At 42.9% G+C, this 14,124-nt stretch overlaps 1 protein-coding gene across 1 annotated transcript in view; it reads left to right on the forward strand.

Moving 5' to 3' along the window:
* LOC138592258 (transcription initiation factor TFIID subunit 4-like) overlaps positions 1–14,124 on the forward strand; it is a 95,648-nt gene that overhangs the window by 58,968 nt on the left and 22,556 nt on the right. Inside the window, exon 14 of the mRNA XM_069662991.1 lies at positions 5,016–5,138. Coding sequence (XP_069519092.1) covers positions 5,016–5,138 — 123 coding nt within the window. The remainder of the gene's footprint in view (positions 1–5,015; positions 5,139–14,124) is intronic.

The raw sequence follows: 14,124 nt of genomic DNA on the forward strand, positions 1-14,124 counted from the left end.
TAATGGACCGACCTAAGATCCAACAGGCTGATATTGTAATTCCTGGAACCAATGATCCTAGAATGACTACTAACACCCGCTCACACACAACTTTTTTGCTTAATGGGAAAGGCTAAAATGGGCATTCAGACCCTGGTCAAATGACTCATCAGTAGACCCAGGTAATTATCACCTCCGATCGACATTGATGGGAACACCAAACCCTTGTCGACATGCTAATCTCCGCCCTCTCTTCAGCGCGATGCTATGCTCCGTCTGTAACCTCTGTGACTCCTCGTCACCTCAGCCACAAATTCCGCCCGTCTCCGTCCGAGCAGCGCTCGAACATCGTTCTAAATTTGTCGGCGCAGAGTTTTATAAACAGGCTGAATGAGTAATGGATACAATAAAGACCTAACCACCGTAACATCTTCACTGTTTACTAACCCTGTCTGCAGCACGTTTGTGACGTCAGACGGTGATGCAGCAGATTATTTTTGGTGGGAAAGGGGTATAAATCTAATAGAATTTTACACCACCCCCTTGAGTTACACATTTTAGATTTTATTTCGATATAAAGCGGAAGAAATTATTTTTCAATGTCAACTTAAATAGTCTCCATGCAGCCCAAATTTCATAGCAGCGCCAATGACTGTGTGAAACAGTATGTTGCCTGTCCTAACACAGTGTAAAATTAACCAGACTATCACTGTACACAGTGTGTTTTTGATTAGACGGGGCACTGCATGAAATGTGCAACCATTTTATAGTGATAGTAAATTATTAGAGACAAGATGCAACAGACAAGACTTGTTATTGTAACATGAGTGTCTTGTTGGGATAGCAGTGTCCAAAGGCACTCGCTCTGATGGCTCTCGTCATAAATAAAGCCTTTTTCTTTTCACATGTGGAGTTTTGAGTTGATAGCCGTGCACATCCTCTGAGCCTTTCTCTCTCCCTGCTGACACTGAATTATTGGTGTTAATATATCACTGTGCTAGTGTTTATACAGACACACCAGTACTGATGTCAAAGTCAAATCTTTATACTGATTTTAATTAATGAAACTGATTTGTTACCAACAACAAAACACATGAAGTTCTCTCCATTTTTAATCAAATACATTGACACTGCAGTACCATACATTTTACACTATGTCCTATAAATCAACCTCAGTGTCCTCGCAGTGCAAAGGTTAGAGTTAGGATGAGAGATTGAGTCCCGCTGACACCATCCGCCCGAGTTTGAAATATGTGCATTTCATCAACTCTCTTAAGGGAAAAACAAGCATGCACTAAAAGTGACATATGTTATTTCTATATACTAAGAGCTCCCTGCTGTGTCCTGTAGGACCATAGTTTTTCAGGGGGAGGGTAAGAGACAGACCAACACAAAACCCATGGTCTGCCTTTTATGCTGTGGTCTTTGCAGGGCAGAGAGCCCTTTAGCTTCCTTCACAGCCCCGTAGCTGCTTGTGACGTCAAGCAGAGCGTGTTCTGCTCTACCAAGGACATCTGTCTGTAAGCGTCTGGGGGGCCGCGAGCAGCCCCTCAGGCCAGAGGAGCGGGGGGGGGAGGGAGGGAGGATGGAGAGAAAAGCCTTTGTTAAAAACAACAGAGATGGAGAACGGCAGGTCTGGCCATCATGGCTCCTGCAGCTCATCCTCCTCTTCACTCCAGGCGTGTCAGGGCGCTCTGAGGTTCTTGCCGTGTTTTGGACATTTTTGCATCATAAGGGAACATGCTGCGGCTTCCTCTGTGTTCAGGGAAAAAAATGTTATTTCTTTTCAAGGTCTTGATGGACATTTTTACACCAAAACATGTTATAAAATGAACAGATTCCATCCAAACAACCTAAACCAGTACAATAATTACATACAAACATCACATAATTACAAGAGTGAATAAGTACAAATCCCATACTTACTAAAATATATCTTATAAACACTGTGAACATTATAACTGTTTGCAAACATAAAAGAGGGTCTGAATCCGAACCAACAATAAAAAACATAAGCTATTAAAACATTACTAATATGTTCATTTCTCTCAGCCACACCCTCAGTTTGTTGAAGCTCAGCTCCTGTTTGTTGAACTCTAAATCAGCCGTCTACACTGCTGATAAATATTAACATCCACCGCCCTCAAACTGGAGCTCCTCGTGTTATTTAAATATCATTTTAAAAGGATCCTTCAGGACATGACCCCATGACAGATAATGATCTGATGAATCCTTGTAATTTGGTATCCAGGGCCTGGAGTTTGCAAACACATTTCATTCAGACTCACACCAGGAAAAATATATTGTATGTATGTATTTGTAGTGCATATTTTCCTGCTTTACTTTTTACTATTAAGGGGCATTCATGATGCTTTTATTCTGAAAATTTAGCTTTAAATTGCAGAGAATGTCAAGTCAAGTCACTTAGAATCTGCTTCAGTGCAGGTATACATGATAAAAGGAATAATGCATTGCAGTTATACATGATATCATAAAACCAGTATGTCGAGCAGCTCTCAAACTTAACGTGCAGATTAGGAGTGATTCTGAGAGCCGCCATGATAACCGGCCCTGGTATCACATGTTTGCATTTGCATATTACGCCTTCATCATATTAAATGACACGCATCAACTAGACCTCCCAACATCTGTAAGCCGGAGCTCTGTGCAAGTGCGACAACTGTTTTCCTGGAAGTGTAACACAACATGCTTTCTGCATCAGGACTAAAAACCCCTCTTTCTAACAAAGCTGCAGATTGATTCTGCCGGGTATCCTGAAATTGTTCTACATCTCCTGACCTTTGCTAATAATTTGACTTTACAAGTTCCAGTTCCCTGCTTTGAAAGGGCATGCAGGCGGACTGGAAGCACTGGTATTTACGTGACTTCGGAACAGCAGATAGTTATGTGGTACCATTGATCGGAGCTGGCAAATGTATGCATCCTGCCAGCTGGTTATTCCTCCAGTCTGGGATGAAGCTCTGCAGTGACCTTTGAATTTGTTTTTCAGTGATTGTACCCATGGTTTAACATCGCAGACGGGGTAGTCCAGGAAGTAGAGAGAGATGCTTGTACCTGTTGGTCAAAGTAAGGCTTTCCTTTACAAAGACGTGCTTTTTTGTAAAATGAAGTTACATAAAAGACAAAAAGAGTGAGTGCAGAGGGAGAGTAGTGGCACATCGAAGGGCGCTAACAGAAAATGATGCCGTCACAGGAAGGTACAGTCGGCACAGTGGCACCAGATTGAAATCAGAAATCAGTCTCCGTGTGTCTGTACTGATGGGAAACGCAGACTGCAGGGATGCAGATGGTCAGATGAAGTCTTCATTTATCATACAGTCATAAATCTGAAAATGCAGGCAGTTGCTGTGGGCGCTGGGAGCCCATGCCTGGTGCCAACTGCCAGGCGGAGATGCAGGCATCCTGGTGCCATCAGTGAGATAGCGGACCTCTCTCTCTCTCTCTCTCTTTCTTTCTCTCTTTCTTTCCTGCTCTATCGTTCTCTCCCAGCTCGCTGAGTGCAGAGAGATTCTTTAAGGTCACGCCTGGAGAGATTTGTGTGTTGTTTGTGGCAAAGCCTAATAAGGTTAGCATTGATAACATGAAAGCAGCATTTGCCATGTGGACAGGGGCAGGAATCATCTCCACCCTGTTTGCAGCATCCAGCAACGATCCCCAGGTCACCCCTTAATCCTCTGTGTCCATATGAAAAGTGTTTTCATTCTAAACCGGACAATGCCTGAATCCATTAATGGACTCGAACAAACCATCGCTACTGCTTAGTATTCCTATAAAGTACTGTACATACATGTCCACGACCTTCCACATAAAAAATGTACAAGTAAATGTGCTTCAGATATTCAGCTGCTTGCTACAACTGTTATTACTTCCTCTGCTCTGTGTTGTCAGCGTGTTTGAATCTTTCAACAGTTCCGCCGTGCTAAATGTGAAGTGGCAACACCCTAAAGGGCATGCCTTGCCATCGGGCTTTTAGGGAAAAAATCAGAGGGAACTGCATGCACATTTTAGATCAGACTTTATACACCAAAGCAACCTTTTAAAGAGCGCCATCTGAAAGTAACATGAAATTTTCCCTCGATCAGACAACATACATGCCTCGCACAAACACCAGCGCCCAGCGAACACATACTGAGAGATAACATAAAAGAACATGAAAGACATGAAAGCGCACATTGATTGTCCCTGTTCGCTTCAACCCGGGCCTCTCTCCCCCAGCGGGCAGGCACGCAGGCAAGCTGGTGGGTAGGCATTCCCTGTGCTGTGGCCAAGATTGATAGGCACGTGTGTGTGTGTGTGTGTGTGTACTGTGTTTGCATGTTAGAGGGAGTGCTGACACCCTCTGTGCCATGGCCCCAGGCCCTCACACATCCACCCAATAGAAAGGGCAGCTCCCAGCGACGCTGGGTTACCCCTGAACCCCGCGGCTAGACATGACATTACCCCGGGCAGTGCCTCCACACAACCTCCCCCTTTTACATCACAAACTGCAAAAATCACAATGGGACCATGTGACTTCACACACACACAAACACACACACACACACTTGGTCTTTGACAGGAGCTCTGTTAATGGCTGACAACAGGCTTCCATTTTGTTCAGCTTAGGAGAGCTTATAGAAGACATGAATGGACAGATAGAAGGAGAAAGATGGATCTCTCTACTTTAAATCTCCATATTTGAATTTCTGTATGTGACTCTACTCTTGTCTCATCGCTCACTTATCATCACAAGGTCTTACATTGCTCTGAAACGTCTGCCTTTGTGTTGTAAATGTTGCTAAAATCTGATATCTCACTTTGGGCTCACACGTGTCTTGGAGTGTCTTTCTGTTAACATACGCAGAGCAAAAAAGTTTGCTTGGGGAATTTCTGTATCACACATAGGCATTGTTAGCTTCAAATCAGCCACACACAGGACATAATATAGATTTCTAGATAAATCAGTAAATAGAAAATATTAGTGTTTAACTGTAGTGGGTACAGTTATTCTCTAAACTTTGTGTTGTCTTCACCAGATGCAACAACAGGAACTGGCCCAGATGAGGCAGAGAGATGCCAACCTTACAGCACTAGCCGCCATTGGACCCCGGAAAAAGCGTAAAGTGGATTCACCGGGGGCCACACCATCAGGGACCGAGGTAAGAAACAGGACCCTTTTTATTTCCATTTGTAGCTGCTACTATTGACTTGATATGTACCCTCAATGATACCATTTTCACTATAAAAGTCTGCAGAAATCTTTCCGACACAAAGTGGGAAGTGTTTAATTGTCTCAGTTGTACTGTGGTTTTTTTAATCATATCAGGAACAGTAAAGGATGCCCGACAAGGTGTATATTATTAGCAATCAGTGGACGACACAGCAGCCAGAGGTCCCATGAAGTCCCTTGATTCCAGGTTATGGACCCCTCATGGCATGGTCACGAGCCATGTCTTTGTTACCAAAGGGCAATGCATTTGAAATTTTGACATGCTGACCACACTAATCAGTAGTTTATCTTTATTACTTTATTATTATCTTTATTTATTTATAACTAAGAGGTACATTTATTATAATCTTCAGACATAACTACCTGTGGCAAGTATTGTTTCTGCTCAAAAACGGTCAATACGTTAACAACAGGCTGAGGAAACTTAGAATAAAAAGACCAGGCCTACCCCAGTCCTTAGTATGTAGGAGACAGTTTGTCTGCTGGTTTTGATGAGGAAATGCAACATGTGGACATGCTGTGGGGTTAGTCTGGTGCACACTCAGTTGACTGTGAGAGTCGCTGCGGAGAATACTCGCTCAGACAGTACCGTGATGTCCCAGGAGCAGAGATCTGCAACAAAGCTTTGTCTCTTCATTTTTTTCAACTGTTTAACTGCTCGTTTCTTTTTGCTGTCCTCTCAGACTCAGCTCAGCTAACAACAAATATTGATTCCCAAATATATATGTATATTAAACAAGCATTTCTTTAACCGTTTAACTGGTAGAATAACCGGTAAAATTCTTAACAGTCGGTTAACGGTTAACCGGTTTAAGTGCACATCCCTAACTATAACTGTTTACATAATGACAACCTACTGTAATCCAAGAATAGGTATTTCTTAGTTTTGCACTCAGTATATTTTTCTGTAAACAGCTTTCAATGGTAATTTCCATGTTCCTGTCTTCCCTGACTGTTGCTCAGGTTCAGGTTCACTCAGGAAGGGTTGCTAAATATGCAGAACATGAGTCACTGAATATGTATCTGCACAGCAGTGAATATGAAACAGAGATCATATCTGCAGGTAAAGCTGTGGTTTCCATTCCAGCTGCTGGTCAGATAGTTGTGATTCCTTTTAAAGAAGACAGTTTTAATGCACGCTATTCTCCTGAATCTAATTACTGCACTGTTGTTCAGAGGCTTTTGGTTGTGCATTAGTCACTTTACCCAGGAACATCCAAACTTTTCATGTGCCTTTAGCTCAAGGTTTGCAGAAACACAACACTTGGTTGTCAGAGTCTGACATTATTACATTAGTGAAGTTTTGACATCACTCCTAGATCAATAAATACGGCTTCTACTGTACACTGTGGTGTTGTTAGAGATTGTAGGAAGGCTACATCACAGTTGGGTTTACCGGCTGCCCAGTACTCAGACAGACACTGATGTTTAGACTTCTTCATATTTAGAAATTCTTGTTTACTTTTCTGTTTTTCTGCCTGTTCTATTTGCCTAATAGCCTATAGCAGACAAATGGCCACAGTAGCACAGTAAAAAAAAATCATCCATACAGGCACGGCCTCTGTATGCTGTTGTCTTGACCCCTGACCTCTTTGGTCACTGCTGATAGAACAACGTGGGCCCTCTTTTGGTGGAGGATGTGATCATGCCACGGTCCACTTTAGAAACTACTTCTCTTACAATAAATCTTCAAGGTCATCTACGTCCACACAGAGATTTTCTTTGGTCACCCAGACATGTTTTTATAGTGCAGTAAAAACCGGCTTGACATAATTTAAGTGATTAATGGTTTCATGTTATATAATATATTTGAGATTTAGTCAAGATGTCAGAATGCATAAAAAGACACACAAATGCAGATTGGGAATAAAACTGGCGCTCCCTGGAGGAGTTTGACCCTAACCTTTCTAACAGTTCTCTCTTTGGCTGCCTCTTCAGTTGTCATGTAGGAAACACTGACAGTTTGACATATTGTGGGCTCCAATGTTTACTGAAATGAGCAGAATATGAGAGGATACAAATCTGTCCATTTATTTATTTACACAAATACTAATGGTAGATAATATAAATAACTGGCTGTTGGTTGATTGATTAAAATAGTGTTAGACAGTTGTGTGTCACATGCTTTTTATTGCCAGTAGGATTCAAGTTAATTTATAGGGACATTTTAACATCTGATTAGCAAGTTGCCAATCACAACAAAATTCTACGGTGGCCCTAAAGATCAAAACTTACAGAAAATTACAGGAAAAGTAGGACAAATGTTGAAATGTTATTTTTGTAAGAAGAATTTTGTGTTTTGGGGAAATTTGTTGTTCTGTAAAATGTCCTTCAGGGCCACCATACAATACAAACACAAAGCCAAAAATGATGGTCCAATAGCAAATCATTATGATAAAAGCTGCAGAATAAACATGGGTTTAATTCAAAAGACACAATAGGGGAGTAAAAAGAGTGAATATAATGTTAAGTTCAGAAAGTAAAGAACCCATACAGAACACTAAATAGGCGTTACTATAGATCAGCATGGCCGGAAAATATAGAGGAAAAAGAGTGCTGCATCTAATATTACAATGCCACAATGTTTGATCTGTGATGATCACATGACCTGGTCTTTAGGTTACTATTGTCCTGGATTATAATATTTTACTGTCCAGCTTACAAAATGAAATGAATTAAATTATTGTTTGGAACTCAGATGAAATGAAGCAGATGCCTCGACTAACATTTATTTATATATTAATAATATTACTTTATTTGTATAGCAAAGGCGGGAGCACAAAGAGCTTTACAGAAACTATTTACAAGAGACAATCACAAATGTAGATCAAAAGCCCAAAAACCGCTAAATAAAAGCATGCAGTTTAACAGCTCTGTAACAGAAAATGTTAAATAAAACAAGCAAAAGGTAGTAAAATGTAATAATGTTAAAGCTCTAATAAAATTAGCTGTCTGCTAAAAAAGGCAAGTTTGTAAAAATGTGTCTTAAGACAGGATTTAAAAGCAGAAACAGTGTCTGCGGATCGAATACAAAGTGGAAGACTGTTTCAGAGCTGAGGTGCCATGACAGAAAAAGCTTGATCACCTTTTGACCACAACCTCAACTCTGGTCTAGTTAGCAGGCCTAATGCGGCTGATCTAAGAGGCCTTCTTGGGCAGTAAAGTGTTAAAAGCTAACTTATATACTCTGGTGCCAGGCCATGTAAAGCCTTGTATGTGATGACTAACATTTTAAATGAATTCTAAAAGGAATTGGTAACCAGTGCCGTGCAGCTTAAACTGTCTGCCTGCAGAGTTCTGCACTATCAGAAGTTGGGCTACACCTCGGGCACTGAGACACGTAAACAGGGCATTGCAATAGTCCAACCGTGAAAAAATAAATGCATGAATAATTTCTTCTGTGTTGTTAAAAGAAAGCATTGCCCTGATTTTTGCAATGTTCCTAAGTTGATAAAAACATGATTGACATATTGACAGTGCCGTTAATGTTTGAGATAAGGGGGCCGAGCAGTGGCTGGATCTGACTGCGGATAGTCTCAGGGTCAATGATAAGAACCTCTGTTTTGTCAGAAGGAGGAGGAGGTTTTGTGACATCCAGTCTCTCAGCAGAGCTATGAAAAGAAATGTTATGATGACGGATAAAAGGCCCTAACGGAAGCATGTACAGAGAGAACTGAATTGGTCCCAGAATTGAGCCCTGTGGTATGCCACAAGTTATCTTTGCTGTTGAAGAGGTCAATGAATCTATTGAGACATAGAATTGTCTTTCAACAGGCTGGAGGAAAACCAGTCTAGAGCTGTTCCAGAAATGCCCACCCAATCATTGAGTCTGTTGATTAGCATAGCTTGATCAATATTGTTGAAAGCTGCGCCAAGGTCAAGCAGCACCAATACAAGGCAGTGTCCAGACTCAGCAGCCATTACTAGATCAAAACAGGGCTATTTCTGTGCTATGCTAACCTGATTGATATTTGATATTCCTGTGTGCATATTTGTATTTTACGTGTGGCCACAGATCTCAGATTGAGAATGTAGTTCCATCTTGCCATCCTTATTCCCCCAGAAACCGAGCTGACTGTGTGTTTCCACGACTGAGGCAGTGTGGTGAGGGAGCTGTGAAGTGCACTGGTGGGTTGGCGACACAGTATACAACCCTGTGAACCATTGTTCTCATGTATAGTCATCTAAAAGTGGATGAAGATGAACCAATCTGAAATCTGCGATTAGAGTCGTGAGCCAATACCTTTCTGGAGGCTCCAGGGAGTGGGTTTGTTTTTGGAAGGGGTTTTTTGTTCACCCTTCCCCCCACGGCTTTAGTTTCGAGCCATTGTATTCTTAATGCCACACATCCTCCTCATGCTTAACCTGTTCAGCATTAGCCAAGTTTGGGAATCATCTAATAATCCACATCATAATTTCATTTGCATGTGAGTAAGAAGGCAGGAGCTTGGTGACATACTCCCATGTGACTTGCCTGCTCTGTTCTTAATTAAGCTGAACTGTGTTATTATAAAGAACCGTGTTCTGTTTGAGGTTCCTTCAGCAGCGACTCGAGTATCATATTTCTTCAGCGCAGGGTCATACATGAAGTCATGCACAGTTGCTGTACCAAGTCGCATTTGCCTTTAGGCAACAGAGGAAAACATTTAAATTCCACATATTCATCCGCAAATATGATGAATCTAAAATAAGGCTGAATTTTGAATGTCAATTGGTCATTTTAATAACCTGCTTATCGAGTTGCATCTTCACATCCTTCGCTTAGCAGCAATATGCTGCAGAGTAGCATAGTAATGCAGCCGGTAAAAAAGCATAAATAACAAAATAAAAGCATTACTTCTGGTCCTTGAGTGCAGTGCCAACCTCTTTCAGAATGTTTTACCCTGATGGGTATTAGCCTGCGACCTTCTGCTGCATTCAAACAAAGAAGCTGCTTCCTCAAACTGCTCTCCCAAATGCAGTTACACAACATAAACATGAATATACATTATGCTTCTCTTTTTTTCTTTGTATCCCTTTGTTTAATGTCCTGTTCATGTTTAATTAGAGGGGCATAATGAAGTGAAGTCACAGTGTGCCCCTCCTCTGGAGTGATTGCAGAGGGGGCGGACGAGGAATCTTAACTTATTTTCACTTCGTTTTCACCTCCTCACATTTCTTCATTTCACATGGGCTGGAAGCGCCCGCAGCGTTCTCTTTCCCTTCTCCAGAGCAAAGTGAATGTGACTTTTCTAAGGGGGTCACAGGATGCCTGGAGGCCTGTGGGTGTTACTGGACTGTTGCCTGCTCTTAGCTTCACTGAGGGGCTTGTCATAGATTTCATCTCCACAGAAATGAGCCGGGGGGCCCTGGCCAGGAGCACAAGCAGCCAACGTTATGAAGGGCCCATGCTGATTATTTCCCTCTGACATCGCATCCTGAGCTTTCCGCATTAATCCCAGACAAAGGCAGCCCTTCAGTGCTGTGCCAGAGCTCAAATTAGGAGCCAGATAATGGCCTTGTTGAGATCCTGCTCTGTTCACCGAGAGGCACAGCTCCTGCTCAAATCCTCCTCTTCAATATTCCTTCCCTCCCGCTTGTTCTCCTCCTCATCAGACCACCTTTCCACCATGTTCGGACTGTGACGGAATTCAGGTGACACAATTTCGCTCCTTTCCCCCCCAAACCCAACCCCCCCACCCTTATTCACCCACCTTTAATTTGAAGGTGGCTTGGCCGGGCTTGGGCCTGAGCCTGGATGTGGATGGCCACGGGCTGTGAAACTGATAGCCAGTCAAGACTGGAGTGTCTGTCTCCAGCCTGATCTAGTCTGCAGGAGGGAACAAAGGGGGCCTTACAGGGCTCCGCAGGGTGGATTATTTCCAAGGAGCCAATGGCTGAGGCTGCTGGCTGGCTCGCTGGAAGAGGGCCTGCTGCGGCCCCAGCGGTGGGTCACTGCACAGGCAGGGGCCGCGCAGGCACACACACACATCTCAAAACGCCCTCCGGCTCAACAGTCCTGCAGCCTTAAACCTCCAATCAGCACACACAGGCTTTTGAAGTTCAGCACAAAGTCAAGGGTGAGCTACCTTGAAGAAGGTGGAGGTATGGAGGGGAGTGACAAAGGGCAAGTGAAGGAGGGTGGAGATTCGATAAAGGTAATTTTCCCTCAAAATAGTAGCTTGAAGTTGTGGACATTAATACTATAATGTCTGATTTTCTTTAGGCACCAGAACACACTGACCTCTGTGGAAAATGTTCACAAAAATAAACTAGATTTTTTTTATTCTTTATTTTGCAGCACAACTATTATAATCTCTACAGCGCTGCTGCAACTAAACAGTACCTGAGGTGGTTACAGCTTCTGTATAGTTAGAGTTTATGTTCAGCTCTTTGCTCCTCTGTAGCCACATCACTATTTGTGTTTTGTACAGAGAGGAGATAAAGCTTAATACACAATGATTATTCCATCACACCCTCGATAGTCTGTCCTTTCACATTATTTGAACGCTTTACTCTCTCATTTCCCCTCATTGATTTTCCTGTGTTATGATTTCCTCCTCTCAAACTGCGACGCTTCTGTGCTGCTAGCTTACGAGAGGCTCCTCAGCACATCTAAGGTTAGCATTGACGGTTCTGCGATGTAAAATGTGCCTCACACACAATGTCCTGCAGTGTTGAACACGCTCACAGCTCTGAAACATCCTTGACACATTTACGAGCTCGTAGTTATCATCCCGCCACTGAGGCCATTTATCACATCAAAGGAAGAGCTTTGTTTGTTGACGTAAAAAGCGACAATAGCAGCTAAATTGCCTCGGTTTGTGCAGCCACACAGCCTTCCTCGTATCTGTCTCGACCAGGCGCAATGCGAGGGACAAAGGTAGGCGAGCGATTTAATAGTGAGCACAGTCTATTTTTCCATTTGAATTCATTTCACCTTCTTTTCTTTGAGGCTGTAGATCAGAAAGAAGGAGTGAGGCAATAGAGTGAGAGGCATGGGGAGAGAGGGGGAAAAGCACAAGGAAAACTGATGCCCTTTCCTCCAGCTAAATTAACAGGAATCACGTGGAAAACAATCTGAGTCTCCAATGAAGGAGGGAGGAGGGGGGGGACCATTAAAATTAGCCCCAAGCTATGGACTGCACCCAATATCACTAAAGCTGCACTCACTACAGATGTGGAGGCTGGCTTACAGGCAAACTATGCTCTGTTCTATAGCTACAATTAAAATCAACCTCGCTGCCAAAAAATAGGAGGGGGAAAGAGGGGGTAGAAAGGCAGACATGGAACATCAAAGACAGATTGAAATGTGTAGTCAGTAATAAGAGTGGTCTCCAAGCCCCGAGGTTCTCCACGGTCCCCTTGTTAATGAGAAATTTTGACCTCTGGTTTGTAAGTTAAACTTGTAATCTCGGTTAATGAAGTAAATCAATCCCAACTCGGGAGTGTTCAGTGTCTCTCCCTTTGCCTTCTCCCCGCCAACCTCCCCTCTGTCCTTCTCCCTAGTGCGTTGCTTTCTCCTCCTCCTCCTCTTACGTCGCTCCCAGTACGCCGCCTGGGAGTAAAAAACGGCCAGGTCTTCAACCAGACAAACAGGAAACTCGCAGAGCAAGCGGGTTCCGGGGCTGGGGGCGGGGGCGTCAGGACTCAGAGGACTATGACCAACCAGGCTGTTTGGTTAAGAAGGAGAAAGGCCAGCTGAATGCTAGCAGAAGGGACAGCGTGGAAGAAACCGCTCGCTCCTCCTCCCTGTCTCCTTTTCTTTCCCATCTTATTCCTTTCTTTACCCACTTTGTTGTTTGGTTAAAAACTCATGCTGGCTTGTTTGTTCAGGAGAAGCTGTTACTTGTAAGAATACAGTAATCACGACAGCTTCCTCCTTCGTGTACTATCACCACCATCCATGTCTAAACAGTACACACATCTTAAACATATGGAGCTCCAATTCTGCTCTAAACCATAAATAAGCTTCCTTTAAATCCACTGGATGCATTGACATTAACCTCAAATTAGCCGTCGTGTATATTTATTTATTTCAGCGTACAGTAATGCAGCGTGGGATCTGAAGTAGAGTGCAATGACTTTAGCATCACTTATGTTCGACTGTAATGAAGCATAAGGATTCCTCGTCTTCTCCGCACACTGCATAAATATGATTAAAGAGGGCACCGAGAGGCCGCCATTGGTTCCATAATGTCAAGAAGATTGTAATATTGGTTTGACTTTACGTCTCAAGGCAGCTGTGTATTTCCTGCGAGGACACAAAGGAGACAGAGTTGAGGCTTCAGAATGGTTACAGGGGCTCCTTGGCCGGATGCCATGCGTTCTTCGAGCTTTAACACTGTGCACTTTGCCAACTTTCCTTCCCCTGCACAATGCAGAGCACAGCGGTACCACCAGTGGTTATTGCACTATGGACTATAGGTTAAAGCATTTAGAGTATGGCTATATTATTAGCTTGAAAATATAAATACATTTGCTTCAGTGTTGCGGATGCACTCATCCACTTAGTTTAGTTCTATATTGAAATGCACAAAATATATATCACACTTAGAAATAGAAGCACTAACAACCTGAAATACCTTAAAGTTAAACTGACATTTTCATAGAATATTTTTTTGTATATTAAATATTATCTTAATTAAAAGTAACAATCTTAAACGTTTCCTTGTAAATAAATGTCTGTTAAGTCACTATCTATCGCAGAATGAGGTAACACAATGGTGATTGAGCCTATGGACTTTGCATTTGCAGTATTACAGACTGGGTGTCTGTGGCGACCTTCGCGGGAATAATCACAAGCGGCGCCCAGTTAGTGACGCGTTTTCCATCAGCCAGCAGTGGTTGGTCTGCCAGAGAGGGTAGGCGGAGCTAAGCAGCTGCTTTTCCGGTCTCTGCAAGTGTTGCGAGTAAACAGTAATCTACTATGGCTG

The sequence above is a fragment of the Semicossyphus pulcher genome, unplaced genomic scaffold, assembly GCF_022749685.1.
Source record: "Semicossyphus pulcher isolate SPU_LCO1_2020_fin unplaced genomic scaffold, fSemPul1.0.p SCAF_1, whole genome shotgun sequence".
Taxonomy (NCBI): Eukaryota; Metazoa; Chordata; class Actinopteri; order Labriformes; family Labridae; genus Semicossyphus; species Semicossyphus pulcher.